This window comes from Kryptolebias marmoratus, linkage group LG17 (assembly GCF_001649575.2).
Source record: "Kryptolebias marmoratus isolate JLee-2015 linkage group LG17, ASM164957v2, whole genome shotgun sequence".
Classification (NCBI taxonomy): Eukaryota; Metazoa; Chordata; class Actinopteri; order Cyprinodontiformes; family Rivulidae; genus Kryptolebias; species Kryptolebias marmoratus.
The window spans coordinates 11404624-11421192 of record NC_051446.1 but is presented as its reverse complement, the minus strand read 5'-3'; the positions used below and the strand labels follow the sequence as shown (position 1 = coordinate 11421192).

Genomic DNA, 16569 nt, shown 5'->3' with positions numbered 1-16569 from the left:
CTATTAAATGATAAGTCTGCTTGCCATACTGGTAACTAAAAAAGCAAAGCATTTCTTTTACACTAAATTCAAATTTATTTATTAGTAGTTTTTAACATCTCAGAAACACAAAAGTAACACCACTGAAGCTATGAATAAAACATATTATTTTTAAAAGAAACAGAACAAGCTCATCCGAACGACTTTAGACTTAAATAAGGTTAAGAAGACCAATAAATATAGAGATTTAAATTACAATAAATAAACTAACAGGTTCTTTGGGAACGGGGTGAATATTCGGCATCTGATCCTTCACTCTTTGGCGTCAGTAACTCCTCCACCAGAAATGGCAAAGGTGGCCTCGTTCTCAGGCATGTCAGGACTAGAGGAAATCAGAGACAGAAAGTCACCAAACACTCCAAAGTAATTCTACTCTCGAAATAAAAGCCTGCGTCTGGCCCTCATGTTAGCCAGGTTCAGGTATTTCTGGCATGTTGTGAGTTGCAGTTCGCCTCGGTGCTTCGACGGCGTCACAGAAGGTAAAAACAAGCCGCTGCACACCTGTCAAATATTTTGGCGATTCTCATCTCGCCGCGCCCCTTCCTCAGGCTGATCCGGGTGGTGGAGGCGTGGGCCAGGATGTGCCCCCCGATGGGCTTCTTGGGGTCCGCTTGAAATCTAAAATAAAACAACTATCATTAAAAACTCTCAGACTTTAAACTGCGGTGTTTTGAGGATGATTTGATCATAAAATAAATAAAAAATCTGGATCAAACGGGACGAATTTAGAGACCAACCAAGGCCTGTGGGAATAGCTATCTTGAAATCATCGAGACATTATCTAAAGCCCTAACAAAAAAGAATAAAGACACAACTGAACCTGTAAAGAATAAATGGGAAAAGGAATATAGATACAGAACGGCAGAACACGTTGAAACTTCCCCAGACAAACTACGAGCGCTCGGATGTGGAGGGAGTTTGCCTGGAAGAACCTTTTAAGATATTTTATTGCACCAAAATTAAGAAGCAAACGGCTAAAACAACAGGAAAAATGTTGGAATGGATGTGGATCACTATTTTCTGGAAATGCTCGATAGTATATGTGTTTTGGGAAACGATCTGCGATGTCTAATGTTTTAGGATACAAAGTCCCGCTGAGACCTGATGTGAACTTTCAAAGAGAATCCTTCACGACAGAGATAAATATTTAGTAAAAATACTGCTGATAGAGGCCAAAAAGGCAATAACAAAAAACCGGAGGAGCCTACAAGAAGCAGAAATGGACAAAAAAAAAATAGACAATCTATATGGAAACATAATAGATGTAAAAGATCTGGCTCCCAGGTAATGTGCTGAATGTGTATTAAAGTAAACACTGATAAAAAAGAATAAACAAAAAGGGGGCTGTTTGTAATGTCTTACGTCATCCCTGCTCCAGGATCAGCCGTCATTTGGTTGGTAACAAACACGGCTACGTTGTACTCTGAAGAAAAATCAGAAATAAAACACGTGAGTCATGAGAAATTAAGCTGAACTTGGCTGAGGGTGTTGCAGTCTCGTATTCTAATCAATAATCCTTTACTGCATCGATAACGGAGCAAATATATCAGGTCTAATTTGTGATAAGTATCCTGCTTTAACCCGAAAGGACAAAAAAAATTAAATTACATGTGAGAGTGACACAAAATAAAAAAATCTGGATCAAACGCGACAAATTTAGAGACCAACTTTTATACAGATACAACGTAAACCAGTAATGAGGTTCCTTATATCTAAACAGAAATCACTCCTCACTGGAGAATTGTTTTATTTATAATAATAATTTCTACAGCGAGGAAGAGAAGATTCAATAAATCCACTGGCTTCCCTTAGAAAGATGACTTTTACTGACTGGTGTTTTTATGTTTGTGAATGTTTTTATTCAGTGCCATGTTTGTTGTGAGTTGGTGTTTTATAAACTGAATTTAAAAAAAAAAGTACAATACATGTTTTATACAGAGAAACTGATTTCCCATCTGAAACCTGCTAACAAAAGTCAGTCTTCTAAAACGTTTCTGTGGAGAATAAATGTGTTAAATCAGGTGTAGTATCGTTACCACTGGTGATGTTTAGGTTAGATTTGGTGCAACAATTACTGCTTAATTCAGCGGTCCCCAACCCTTTTCAGCTCCACGGACCAGTTCATTATCAGACAGTATTTTCACGGACCGGCCTTTAAAGGTGTGGCGGATAAATACAACAAAATAAAACGATACGACCGGCATGAAAACGGGGGTATTTTTCAAAACATAATAAACGTAAATCCAACGTGTCCTCGCAGCTTTGTTAGCTGCATCATCAACATGAATAACAGCCTCTCCTCCCCCTGATGTTCTCTGGTCAATATGGCGATGTTTAAACTTTAAAATAAGATCCACCACAAATATAAAGCGCACAAAGAATACAACTCATCACAACGCTGAATCAGTGGGAGCCCTGTGCCTGTTTCTCACTAACCAAACGTCCCATCAAGGGCTTCCAGAGACGTTTGGTTTTTACTCATTTTGCTGCTTGTGGGTTTGTTTTTAGCTGTAACGAATCACATGACCTAGATAAGCGTCCTGACACGCATCAAGAGTGAGTCAGAGACGGATGTAGTGGAGAGAATCTGGTCAGACGCCAAAAAATTAAAAAAAAAAAACAGAAATATTGTAAGTTAAATATTCTTTCTGTGCGCCCCGGTACCAAATGACCCACGGACCGGTACCGGTTGGGAACCTCTGGTCTAATTAACCAAAATGTTGAAGTTTAAAAGTGACCATACAAACACCTTCTAGTTCGTGTCATGATCTCACTCTGAAAATGAAACGTACCAATATTTTACAACATATTAAATCAAATCCAATTAATGGATCTTATACATAATAATGTGTCTCATATATAAATGTGCCTTTTAAACGGTGACTGTAAAATACTCGCAAACATCCTAAAATCAGTTTATCACAGCTGAACTAAAGAGCAAATAATGGGTGTTAATTTGGAGTTTGTAAAGCTGTGTAATTCTCCGTATAAGGCTTCATTTGTTTTGGTCTGTGACACGCTGGGGGAAGCAGAAAATGTCCGTCAATAGAAAAAGGGGATTACTGCCACCTACAGCAGCAGAGCTGGACATCCTTCAGTGACTGAATCCGAGACAAAGACAGCTGCCTATAACTGTACCGCAACTGAACTGGGCATTAAAAAAAAAAAAAAAGCAAGCGTGTCAGAAGATTCATGAGGATCGGCACAAGTAAGAGGGCGAGGGGAAGTTTCCGGCTGATACGAAAGGTCAACCGAGTTCCTCGATCCAGTAATCGAATCTTGCTGTTTCAGCGAGCTCTCTTCCTGAAACGGTTTCACTTCTTTCAGGGGCCAGGCTGGTTCTGAACCCTCCTGCTGGTACCTTCGGAGATCTTCTGCAGCCTCGAAAGCATCTGGGCCAGTTTCTGCTGCCGCTCGGCCAACTCTCCGCGACCGGAGAAGTCAACTCGAAACAGGGCCATGATGGAGTCGATGATCTAACGGAGAAGAGCGAAAAGAGCGTCAAGCCCAGCGGCCTGTATGATGAGATACTACGTTCCACCTTGACTACATTCACACAGCAGAATACAAAACAACAGCTTGTGCTGCTTACCAATAACTTAAACACGCCTCCTTCTTCATGAAACTTTGCTGCTACGAAGTCCAGCAGCTCCATCTGGTGTTCACCTGCGGAGACAGCACACGCCTTCTGATCTCACACACGTAAAATAACGTGAAGCCATCTTGTTTAAAGAGGCCGTAGCGTCTGTTCTCACTGGTGTAGGCTCGTGCGTAAAGCACGTTGTCCAGCACAGCGTCGTGGTCCACGTTAAACCTGTCGGCGATGTCTCTCAGCCTGTCTGGGCGACTGGAATCGGACGAGTCAAGAAGGCCGTAACGCGTGCAACCAGGACGCACTGATTTGCAACGTCGGCCGTCGAACCGCGTACTTCTGCGCCCACTGCAAGGATACAAGGTGTTCTCCGTGTCGATGAAGATGATTTTTCCACCCAAGTAGCCGTCCTCGCCTGGCAGCTGTGCGGTGACTGGACAAAAAAAAAACAAACAACGACACAGAATCCGATTTTGCGGCGCGTAACGGGTCTGTTTACGGGATGTTAAGTCGGGTAAGAACGGCTCCTCGCTCACCACAGAGCGTGTGAGACAGCTGGGTTTTCCCCGTGCGGAACTCTGAAGAACAAATAATGGGGCGAGGTTCAAAACGTACCGTGCTCAACGGGGCGATATCACAAGAGAAAACGACAGTGATGGATGTCTGCTCACCTCCAAAGGCCTCGGTAATAGCCATACTCTCTATACCTCCACCCAACAGTTTGCTGCTCACAAACAGAAATAAATAAAGTTCAAGTACATAAACCAATCAGACCTCTTAAAGCAGGGGTGTCAAACTCCGTTCCTCGGGGGGCCGCTCTCCTGCATGTTTTAGACGTGTTCTTGCTTTAAAACACCTGGTTTAAATGGACGACTTGTTGCCGTGCTCCCGGAGAACTTCATGATGTGATGAGGAGGTAATTAAACCATTTGAATCAGGTGTGTTGGAGCAGAAAAACCCTAAAACTCTCAGGACAGCGGAGCCTCAATGCCTGGAGTTCGACACCCCTGTCTTAAAGGGACCGATCAGAGCTTTAGACATTGAGTTCTGTAGAAAGGTTGTAATCAATATCTCACCTGTTGCAGATAGATCTGTGAACGACCTTGGTTTGGAGAAGGAAGTTTTATTCTGATGGACTGATACGCTAATCGGCTAATCCGAGAGAGGCAAAGACCAGCGTGGACGACTTAAAACTCCAATCTCAAACTTTTTATAGAAAGTCACACAAACACCATTTTACACCGTTTAGTAATAGAAAGTTTTTTTTGGCAGAGATTTTATAATATTTCTGCAGGAAGTGGCCCAGGCTGCAGCCGAGGTGCTACAGCCAGCTGCGGCTGCTCTTTGCGCTTGCAACTATTTACAGCGTTTCATGAAAATAACAGGGATGGGCTGTAATTTTCAGTTGAGTTCAAAAATGAGCAAATTTAAAGAATTACAGCCGTCAAGTTGTTATTAATTTGTATGTTTTTGGGGTTTTTTTGGTGGTGGTGGGGGCACCTAATTGCGACATACCAAGTTGTTTCCTAACGGTGCTTTTCCAGTCAAGGTGCTTTTTTTCGACACATGCTTAACCCCTTCTTCCAAAAACAAACAAACAAAAAAAAAAAAAACAACTCAAAGCATCCTAGGAATGAAGGAATATACAGTTAAAGTCCCCAGCTAATCTCTTTATTAGAGAGGGTTTCTCAGCTGCAGGACTTGGGGTGAGCAAGTCTTAACTGTGTGGACGTGGTTGTTGTTTAAGCAACGACACGAAACCGGCAACGATCATAAATCATAAAGCAGCAGCTGAGATAAGCTTTCTCTGCTCTTAAACAGCTTCTTGGTGTGCTTTTCACTGGTAAAGGACCAAATAAGCAGGAGCTGAGAAACATCCACTGCTGCAAGTTGGTCTTATGTGTGGAGCAGTGACCGGCAGGCGAACAGGGAGGTTGAATATTAAAAGATAAATAAATCAAAGAATTATAGACAAATTCAAAGATTATATTTGTTTGAAACTCGTAAATAGTTTCATGTAAATAATCATGTAATGTAAAACTGACGGCAATATATCCATCCATTTTCTTTATCTGCTTGTTCCTGTTCAGGGTCACGGGGAGCTGGTGGGATCTCCAGCAGCTGCCGAGAGAGAAGCTGACATCAACGTTAGCGTTTATAAATTTGTGTTTTTAAAATACCAGCGATCTGCTTTGGTTTTGGAGCCACTCAGACCGCTATCTCCAAACTGAGGTCGTTCAAAAAGCTATCTACAACAACTCTTCCACAGAAGCCCAGTTTTAAAGGTCTGAACGGCAGCTTTAACAACGCCGACATTACACACTCAAACTCCTGGCTCCCGGTCGTGATGTGGAACACCTGCTTCCTCTTGGCGCTGTACTCGAAGGCCGTCTGGAAGCCGACATTCTGCAACGGGAGGACAACCATCTGAGTTAGGAACTGCGACAAACCGTACAGAGCGCATAGAGAAAGTGGCAAAAAAAAGAAAAAAAGTTGAAGACAGAAATCTGTTTCCAACCAGCATTTTTCCTGCAGCTTCCTTGATTTTTTCCACTTTCGCCTCCGACAAGCCCTTGATGTTGCACAGAGCTTTGCGTGTGGTCATCTGGATCCCCTTCACGGTGCAAATACCCACCGATTTCAGCTTTTTGATGTCTGCCATGTTCTGTTACGCAACAGGATTGACAACTACATGGTCACACACGGTACAGTTAGGACTTTTTAATGTGATATGTTGTTTTACTCACAATCCCATGCTTCTGTAGGAGGTCGATGTCTTGGAAGAAGGACTCCTAGTAGACAAAAACAGACTCATAAGGTTATTATTGGCGAGTAAACTGCACTGATGGGTGTAAAGTTCATATTTTACCTTGAAGTCAACAATAGGATCCAACTAGTATTAGTCTGCCACTATAATTTAACAAGTAGCTGCATCTATAGTGTTGTTTTTTTATCATATTAAAGGCAAAAATACCAAACAAAGTATATCTTACCTCATCGTCTTGAAAACCTGCTTCATCCTCAACAACCTGATCTTCAGAAACTTTCATTTTCATCCCAGAAAAGAGTTAAAATATCCTTGTTGACCTAAACAGTGAAGAACTTTAGCCTAAAAAACCCTGGAAGTTAGCGAAAACAAGTTAGCCTTTAAGAAGCTCGGAAAATACAGACTAAAATGCAAACCAGTACTGCTAAACTTTAGTTCAATCAATGTAAACCAGAACACGACGTCAACAGATGCCAAATCTACAAAATAGATATTGTTTTAAGTGTGAAATATTAGCTTTTTCTTTGATAAATACGTAGAGTCGACCGCGCCACTGGCGGGAATCTCTGAAATCTGACGCATTCAGGAACCATCGGAAACTCGGCTTTTACTACTTAGATGAACGCACGACTGTTACAGCTCACGATTAAAAAAGAAAATTGGACTGTTGCTCGTTACGACTCAGCAACAACTTTACGACTTTATTAACCTGTTTTACTTCCGTCTAGATATTTAGTGGGTCTGAATTAATAGAGAAAATAACAATTAGTCCTGGCTATTGAGAAATGTTCCCACCTTAGCCCAGCAGCTGAAAACGCGCCGTGAATGCAGCATTGAACGTACTCCTTGGGTTATAGTTGGTGTTTTTTGTATTTATATTATTTGATTTGTTTATATCTATTTTTATAGCTAAGGTTTAATTTTAAACACTTTGTAGTGATTTGTAAGAACTGTTGGGTCTGATACACAATAATAAAACTTTGTAATGATCCCTACAACTATTGTTCTTTTTCGTTGAAGAAAAAAAAAAGGCACAGGTGTAATTATTTAGCAGTTACAATTAACCTGTATGTGATTCAGTGTATATACTCTTATGTAAAAAAAATCACCAATTTCTTATTGTTTCTATAGGCCAAGATGCTTGCTATGAAGTCTAATATTTGAGTTTTTCTGGGGGGGAAAGTAGTAACACTTGAAATACACAGAAAAACAATGACGCCATTTCAAAATTAGAACATATGTCATCCTATTTTGTAACTCTTCTTGAGCTTTTCTTTAAAAATAATGCATAATGGGTAGCTGACACCATCAGGCTAGAAATAAACAAGACTTTTGGTGTTTTAATTTTTCCAGTCATGTTAGACAAAAAAAAAAAAAACAGCACTGTGGGTTTGACTGTAAAAGACTAGACTGCTCCATAAGTGACCACAGGGAAAAAGAAGAAGAAAAAAAAAACAATCCAAACCGATGCATTTCACAGACTGTTAAAGAAAGCAGTGAAACATCTGGTATTGCAGAATGTTTATAGCAGAAAAGTGAAACAATGGCGAGTCTTAAATGACACACACACGGTAAACAATGAACTGTGACGAAGGATGCAACAGAAACCGCCACACTGCAGCGTTCCGTTTGTAATCAAGAATTTGAAGATGTTACAGTCAACAACCTCCACTTGTCACAGCTCTTTACACCTGCCTGTCATTTGTAACCACCATCAGTTTTTCATACTAGTGCAATCAGCAAAGAGCGCACAAAGATGGACACTTTTCCCAAAATAGGAGCCACTCCTCAGACACTAAAACACACAACCTTCTGACTTCATCCTCTCGTGTACCCACTAACACTTGATATCTCACTAGCAAACAGGTTATCGATGCTGAAATAAGTATTTATTAATAATAAAAAAAAAACAACAATAGTAAAAACAGTGCTCCAGGAAATAAGTCTCTGCATGACGTTGGGAATGAGGAAAGACGGCGAAGAGTGCAGAGTCAGGCTTCTCTGATTAAATGAATATGCTAGAAGGAGCCTGATGCAGCTTTTGCCTTTGTTAAAATAAGAACTGCACGTCTTTGCTCTTCTCCGTGGTCTCCCTGTCCCTCGTTGTGAAAAGGTCCAGCTGTGTGGCTGGCAGCAGATCTCAGGTTCAGGTTCAGGTCACCCCCCCTCCTGCTCTTCACATCTTGCCAGGAGCAGGAGGCATCATGCCCGGCATCCCGCCAGAGACAGCAGTGTTTGGCCCCAACAGGATCTGAAAGGGGGAGAATAAAAATATATCAGCTATTGTTTCGTGTGAGCCAACCTATAGTTCTTCGATGGAAACCCACCTGTCTCTGCTGCTGTAGCTGCTGCTGCTCCAGCTGTAGTCTCTCCGTCTCAAACACTACAGGGAGAACCAGTATCATGAAGGAGGTAGTGCCCACCCAGAGCGCAGAGCGGGAAAAGCTGAAACAAATTCAGGAACTTGATTAGTTTATCTTATGCAGGAAGTGTTTTTCACCCCCCTTGTGCAAACACCCCCCCCAAAACGCCTATGAAAGGCAGAGCTATTGTAGAACCGTATGGAGCAAATGCTTGATTTTGGTCTCTTTTGTTACACAGCTTTTATCAAACCATCAAGTTACAGATACTAAATTACCCCATAAAGTCAAGATTATAGTCCAGCTTTGATTTAGCTTACAGAAACTACCTCAGCAGATATAACCTAATCAGATGCTCCCTAAAACAGAGGGAGGAAGATACACGACAGTCCTGAATGTTTGTCTGGAGCTGGACCACAGAGCAGGTTTTCCACAAAGGGGTCACCCATGACCTTTGACCTCATGACCTTGAAATCAATAGTGAGCATCCACAACCCATGAGGGAGTCTAGCTGTGCAGTGTGACATTTCTGTGTTAAAGGGGTTATCACTTCAGAGCTTAGAATTGAAATTGTCCACAGACGGATGGCATCATAACTTAATATGTCCCGTTTTAGGATGAGTGTATAAGAAAAAATAAAAACTAAAAAATACTATCCGAGTCCACAACCAACACACTGAATGTGTTCTGCTTTTATTCATGGCTTCATTTAGTGTTTATTTTAAAACAAAAAAGTCTGCCTTTGAACATTTCGTGACTGAGCTCTCAAGCTTTTTTTCATGCGTACATAAACAGGTTCTGCACTTGCTTCTAATATTGACTCCATAACTTCTGTAATCCAAGAACAAAACACTCACTGAAGTGTCTCTAGCCTCAGCTGAGGTGTCAATCCGAAGCCATGGATGCCGGCTGTTTTGAAATCACGGTATCAAGAATATTTACAAGCAAACTTGACTTTTAAAGAAAAAAAACATAAGAGCCAGATTAAGCACAATGTCCAGTTTACTGTAAACAACACAACAGTACTCAGTTGAAATAGAAGAAGGAAATTAATTTGGAACAAAATTGAACTGGATTTTGAGGACACCTGTAAATGGAGTAAATACAAACAGTTTTAGTTGGGAAAATATTGATTAACTGATAACCAGAAGGCGTTTAACGACTGCAGCAATCAGAAGGGCGCTGGCTACTTGCATCACTTTGTTCTCCCACCTTGTATTTGGGTCACCCTTTCATATTCATGTATTTACCACTGAGCACCCATGTGTTTCTGTATCCTTATCCAGGATAGGACGCTCGATAGCTGTTCAAGGTTTGTTATCGAGATCAACTCGAGATTAGGCCAAAACTTCAGCACGTGGTTCTCATTCTTATATTGTGCATGGTGCACAGACGTATCAGGAGACCCTGACCGCATCCTTTAGTGATTTGAGATGTTATGCCGTCTGGCGAATGTTCATTAAACAATGACCAGGTGGGTACGTGTACTCGCAGAAGGGTACCTGTTAGTACTATGCTTGTTATGTTCTGTGCTAATATGAAGAAGAGGGAAAAAAAGAGGAAGACAGAGAAAGAATCAGAGAGATGAGGGAGGGTGTATGGGAGGTTGGACTTCAAAAAAGGTAAAGTTTCAATATGGAGTTTCTGATAAAGTGTATTTAAAATGAGGTTAAGTTTAGGGCTGGTGTTACTAAGTGAGTGCCATAAAATTAAAGTTAGTTGGGATTGAAATGATGGGGTGAGGACACAGTAAAGACTAAATTTAGAAGTTTAAATAAGTTTACTTGAGGTTAAAGTTAGGGTTAGATGTCAGAAGTGAAGGTTGGGGGTTAAGGAACAGACCTACATATTTGACAGCCTGCTCCAAAACTACAGAAGGTATGAATAATAATACTTCAGGAGACTAAATTTTCAGCATTGGCGCAGCTGCTAAGGTGGGTACAAAGAAACCCACGACAGGAAGCTTGTTTTTGTACCCGCAGAAGGTGTCAGCGTGCAATGACCAAAACTAAAAACAATTAGCTTTCAGGCATTAAAAGTGCTTTATAGCAACCAAATTTATAGGAGAATAACAACCCTACTTGACTTAAAAACAGCATCGACAGCACTGATGCAAAAAGTGCTTTCCGGTGCATTTTAGATCTAATAATAAATTGGTGTAAATGGTTTTGTCCAGCCCTTTTTTTTTCTCCTCTCCCCGTTCCTGAGGGGCAGCTAAACGCACACGGCCACAGGATGAGGAGGAAAGGCTGCAGAGGCCGACTCACCTATAAAACTTCTTGAGCATGGATACAGAGCACTGAGCAGAAACCTCAGCAGCCGAGCGCACCGAGTCGGGAAACATCTCCGTCAAGCCCCACAACCTCTCCATCAGGGTCTCATCCAGCTGAGGAACACAATGCATTCACTCATTTATTTATGTTAGTGTGTGTGTGCGGGGAGGGGGAAGGGCATATAGAAGCAGACATTGTATAAAATACAAATAAAGCAATACATTCAACTATAAGACATAAAATAACACAAAAACACTTAAGTGGTTGTGCTTAAATAAACAAAAAAATGTTGATTTTAAACGTGTTTAAGGCAGGTAGAGCAATATGTTCAGGAAGACTGCTCCCTCTTTCAGACAGTTCATAGCCTTTAAATTACACACACATATATATATATTTTCTGTTTTACACCCAGTTATGTTGTAACAATAATAATAATATTAATAATAAGCTAATGCATGATGGTTTAGCTTATTATTATTATTGTTACAACATAACTGGGTGTAAAACAGAAAAAATATACTTTTTATTAAAGGAAAACTAATTTTAGGGTGGAAATGACAGTAAATGAGAGGGAAGCTAACTGGTTAGCCTCGGTAGGACCAAGTTGAATATATCATGAAAAAAACAAGTAAAACACAAAACATATTAACACGTAAAACATAAAATGAGTCGACACTCACGTCTTCATCCTCGTCGTCGTCTATCTCGTCTTCCGGGGGCCGGGTAGACACCGGGCCCGAAGCGGGGGAAAGCTCCTCGATTGCGGCCATGACTCGTCCCCCCTGAACTGGCTCCCGGCCGTCCGGTTAGCTTAGTGGGATGTGGCGGCTAACGCGTGGCTGGGAAACACGGTCGGACTGGCGCCAAGCTTAGCTCGTTTTCCAGTCGATTTGCACCGGCTTTCATTGAAATGAACGCCAGGAGACACGCACCGGGTCCGCCGAGAGCCTGCTGAGGTCACAGTGGGAAAACGTGAGTCTCGTCAGGGTGACAGGGCAGAGGTCAGTTTGTAGGCTGCGGAAATTCAAGAGCGCCCCCTGCCGTCAGGGCTGCCTAACAGCTGCACCTAAATTCAGGATAAAACACTGATTGGTGTAACATATGCTTCCAATCCAGTGTTTACATCCTCGTTGGCAGACAGTATATATATGAATACTGCATTTTATGATATATATATATCACTAAGACTATAGATTTGTTTAAGAATGAATCTCATCTCATCTTAAAGGTCTTATTTCTCTGTTCTGTGTACTGTCTTTGTCAAAACCACTTTCTGTCTGTCTCTTTACAGAACATGTGTCAAGATCAAGGCCCGCAGACCTCGTTGACATTTGATCTGGCCCCTAAGCTAATATTTTAAAGGTATTAGATCTGGCCCACCAATCTGTGAGGCTCTGTCGCCTCTCATTTTGTTTAAAAAAAAACAAAAAACTGGGCATATTTAGTCTGGCTTTCTCATGACAGTTAGCCAACTCTGTAGCCAAGAAAAATACGATTTCTGCTTTAGATTTTTGTAATCTTTGATTTTGAAGTAGAAAGCGCCACAGAGGACGTCAAACGAGACCGTTTAAAATGTTGGTGATGAACTCGCAGCCAAGAAAAGATGTCAGGCATCTGACGTGAGTTAGTGTGGGTCAGAGCAACAAACACCTTATTATCTTAGAGAGATATTATCTTTTTTCTGTATTTTCTTCTTTTTTGAAAGTCAAACGTTGTTCTTTGGCTTGGACCAAAGTTTGACTTTTAGCCCTCTTTACAGTGACCACCATTTCCAGGTTTCTATTTATCAGCTATTTGGTTGGTTATCAACTCATTGGTTGTTAGATTAAAGGTAAGAGGGAGAGAGAGAAACTTAAAATAAGGACTCACTCAAAAAGTGAAGGAGAATTTTTCTTATAGGACATGCTCCACAAACAGTGGAGCAAAATTAGCACCAATATTCGACCACAGATTCATAATGATGCACCAGCTGTGCCTGTGTTGTGTCGTTTGGAGACAAAAAGACAGGAGACAGAACTGGAAGTAGCAGAGCTGAAGATGCTGAGGTTCTCCTTGGGAGGGACAAGGATGGACAGGATTAGAAATTAAGTCCTCAGAGGTCCAGCACAGGTTGAAGGACTGGGAGATAAAGTTAGAGAGGCCAGACTGAGATGGTTTGGACATGTGCAGAGGAGGGACAGTGGGTATATTGGTAGAAGGATGTTTGAGATGCAGCTGCCAGTAAAAAAAAGTCAAAGAGGAGATATATGGATGCAGATAGAGAGGACATGGAGGGAGTTGGAGTGAGGACAGCGGACACAGAAGACATACTTAGATGGAGGAGGAGGAGTAGCTGTGGCAACCCCTGAAAAGGGAACAGCAGTCCTTCACTAAAGCAAACATTTTCTTTTAATAATCAGTGTATGTTTGTGGTTATCTCTAAAAGGGATAAAACGTTTGTGTGTGTGTGGAGGGGGAAACAAGTAAGAAGGTTAAAAGCATGAGGCAGCCCCTGTTGTTTAAAAACTAAACCCAGCTGAAGGGAGTGTCTGTCCTCGTCCTTATTTGGCCTCCTGTAAACTCCAAAGCCTTTCCGTGTGTTTTTATCTCGATCCTGACGTGTTCCTGCTGCTGGGAACACGGCACGGAGGGTGGTGGGGCCGTGGGCGGTTCTGGAAAAGTTCTGGGACGCAGGGATTCCTTGTTTACATCCTCCCGGAGTACGCCGGGGGAGGGGCGGGGACAGGGGGCGGCGAGGGGCGGGCTCAGGGTCCGCCCACATTCTTTCGGCCTGACGTCATTGTCGCTTGTGTTTTTTATGAATGAAAGAATCCAACCTCAGAGAGCAACACTAATTCCGGGAAAAGGCGGACTGACATTTTGTCGCCGGAGTTGCGTCGAACCAGCAGGTAAATTGTGTCTCTCTCTTTCTCTTTATTTTTCCCCTTCTTTTAAATATCAGACATCGGAACGCCTGGCTGTAATTCGGCGGTAATAGCCGAGCATTAGCCGACTCTCCAGCCAAGGACGAGCGAACAGGCAGCTGTTTACTTTAATCCCCGATAGCTCGTTTAAGCTAGGTGCTAACGGCTAACATTACCAACATGTCTAGGTTTCTAGGATCTTGTTTTTGTCTTTATCCGCGCCTTGTTTGACAGCCTAAATACCCCCTTTGCTTATTTACGCACCCTGTACGTTTTAAGACCTTTTTGAGACCTCATTTAAAATGTAAATAGACGTCGGAGGCACACTTGACTTGTGATGGCTGTTTACTACAGCAGCGGCATTTTTTATTTTTTTGTTGTTGTTGTTTTCTTTTTGCCCTTCGCTCCCTTCCGAATAACACATTAAAGTGTTCGTTTTTAGTTACCTAGGTGTTTAGTGTAACATTACAATAAAGTAGAAATTAAAGAGTGTATATATATTTTTAAAAAGGCACGTTTATTAGGTTTGGCCGTGGTGCATTCACTTGTTGCTCCGCGGTGTTGCTTAACTCGGCTTTAATCCGGCAAAGTGGTGGCTTTTAGGGGAAGCAGAAGCTCGAATGTGCTGAGTTGTTTGGAAGGAGAGCCGTGTTGGGTTTTTTTTCTTTATTTCTGGGTCGGTTCTCGCTCTCAGTGCTGGCGGAGCTGAGCAAAGGTTTTCTTGCTGAATCACCGTGACTTTACGAAACGGCGGGTTTTACAGCTCGACTCCGCCGGTTCTGGTCGGACTCCTTCGTTACGCCTTTCTGGAAACATGTCGTATCTACAACAGCTCGACCGAGAGAGAGAGGGTTTTTAATTTAGCTTTGGTTTACCCACCACCAAAGCGAACGAGGTGGATGGATTTCCGGCTGGGCCTCTGCGTGGAGTCTGAGGTTTCCTGGTCAGGAGCCTGTCCCTGAAGTGACATCTGGACAAACAGGCCAAATGACTAGACACTACTGAGGATTTCAGGATGGGAAATGACCAGGGAAAAAAAACTTTAAAAACAACACCCAAAAGAACTTAATACTGCTACAGAATCTTCAAAACAAGAAAGAGGCAATATAAGCTGACATAGCCACAAACAGAGACAAAGTCAACCCCAGAGACATAAAACGTCTCTTCGGGTCTTAATGTTTTATGTTCATATTGTCATATCTGAGCACCTCTTCCCACACGTCTCACAATCCACCGCCGGTTGTCAGTCTAAAATACGACCAAGCTGTCATGACTTTGCTGTTTTTGTGCAAGCAGTGCTTTGATTGCCAAAGCTTAAGGGACTCATGTTAAACCTCTCCAAAGCCGCCGCTTAAGTTTATTTGTGATACAGGAGGACTTTAGAGTCGAAACACAACAATGCTCAGTCCTGTGATGATAAAAAAGTTTGCTAAAGAGTTATTATCAAATGGTTCGGTTTGAGAGCGTTCACTCTGTATCGATATGGAGTTCTGAAATGCAGGTACACACTCGATGTAAACAAAGCACTTTCATCAGCGTACTTGACCCGACGGACCTGAGTAGACAAATGTACCAACGCTTCAAAACTGCCTGGTTCTTGATCTCGAACGTCACCACTGTTGACCTATTTTCAGCCTGCTTCGGCTGTTCCCGTAGGTAAACAAACACACGTGGTGGTCGGTGGCGATTCACAAGTTTTTACTTACAGATTTTAGGATTTAAGGACACATTCACTGTTTATATGAGAGGAAGTTTAGTTTCTTGCTTCAGTACCTTTGGAGCCAACCTGTGGCTCAGGACAGACTGTTTCTCAATCCAAAATGGTTCCTGCAGGAAGTCGTATTGTCACAAATAAGCTGTCTGGTTTTGCCCCCCCCTATCTGAACATGAGCTGGAGTCAGTGAAAGGACGTTCACTTTCTGAGGAGAAACTCCAGTGTTGCAGTAATTCAGAAACTTAACCCTGACTTTGCAAAAAAAAAAAAAGCAACATGGGAAAACACCCGTTTCTGTGAGGTGAGATTGGAATCTGTTGACCCTAATTAAATGTTATCCTCAACTGTTCGCATCTCTTCGCCAACAGGCTGCACGGGGCCACGAAAAGGGGCCCCCGCCGGCTCTTGTCAAGGATGACATTTTAAGGGGGGAGAAGAAAAGGAGAAAAAAAAGTGAAACTGCTTTTTGTGCTGAATCACGTTCTTAACACTAAGAGCACGCAGCTCAACAAACCGAAGACGTGACTCGGGGGGGGGGCAAGTTTTAGTTAGCCCACTTAGAGGTTAGACTTTGATCCCACGCAACAATATTTGTGAGCTGACCTTAAAAGGTGTGTGGGACGTCCTGATGCTATCTGCCTGAGGCTGAGAACAATAAGGGGAAAAAATGACAAACAGCGTTGAGCAATTCTGCTGCTGTCATAACAAGCTTGTTACAGTTTTACTTTTACTTCTTCTGCTTCGGAACCAAATACAAGTTTTAAGCAAAATTGAAATATATCCAGAGATGTCGGTTGAACGTCAGGATATTCCCTAAAAGCAGCTGGACGTGTTGGACCTTGTTAAAGAAAGCTTTTGAACCGTTGGTGTTGAAAGGAGGAAGTGTTTTGTGTGTGTGTGTGTGGGGGTGGGGGTGTGTGG

General features: G+C 42.1%; 3 protein-coding genes across 4 annotated transcripts in view; 1 reads left to right on the top strand and 2 right to left on the bottom strand.

Annotated features, from left to right (window-relative positions):
- Positions 1-98: 98 nt before the first annotated feature.
- On the bottom strand, positions 99-7769 carry dmc1 (DNA meiotic recombinase 1). Of its 2 annotated transcripts, none has more exons than XM_025005917.2 (13): positions 6625-7769; positions 6379-6423; positions 6267-6296; positions 5955-6037; positions 4303-4355; positions 4168-4209; positions 3992-4064; positions 3795-3886; positions 3632-3705; positions 3401-3515; positions 1402-1462; positions 541-657; positions 99-361 (listed from the first exon to the last, which is right to left on the bottom strand). In XM_025005917.2, exons 1-13 carry the CDS (start codon positions 6685-6687, stop codon positions 292-294), a joined length of 918 nt encoding a protein of 305 aa, XP_024861685.1. In that variant the 5' UTR covers positions 6688-7769; the 3' UTR covers positions 99-291. The 2 variants fall into 2 exon arrangements, with proteins under 2 accessions (XP_024861685.1, XP_017271609.1); XM_017416120.3 differs by having other exon boundaries at positions 101-361; positions 6150-6296.
- A 138-nt stretch (positions 7770-7907) lies between these two features.
- On the bottom strand, positions 7908-12036 carry tomm22 (translocase of outer mitochondrial membrane 22 homolog (yeast)). The gene is made up of 4 exons (XM_017416099.2): positions 11712-12036; positions 11026-11144; positions 8726-8843; positions 7908-8649 (listed from the first exon to the last, which is right to left on the bottom strand). The coding sequence occupies exons 1-4, from the start codon at positions 11799-11801 to the stop codon at positions 8575-8577; spliced, it is 402 nt and encodes a 133-aa protein (XP_017271588.1). The 5' UTR covers positions 11802-12036; the 3' UTR covers positions 7908-8574.
- Positions 12037-13800: 1764 nt separating this feature from the next.
- Positions 13801-16569, top strand: part of maff (v-maf avian musculoaponeurotic fibrosarcoma oncogene homolog F) — a 6823-nt gene continuing 4054 nt past the window's right edge. The window contains exon 1 of the mRNA XM_017416246.3: positions 13801-13919. The gene's annotated coding sequence lies outside the window, so the exon portion shown is untranslated. The remainder of the gene's footprint in view (positions 13920-16569) is intronic.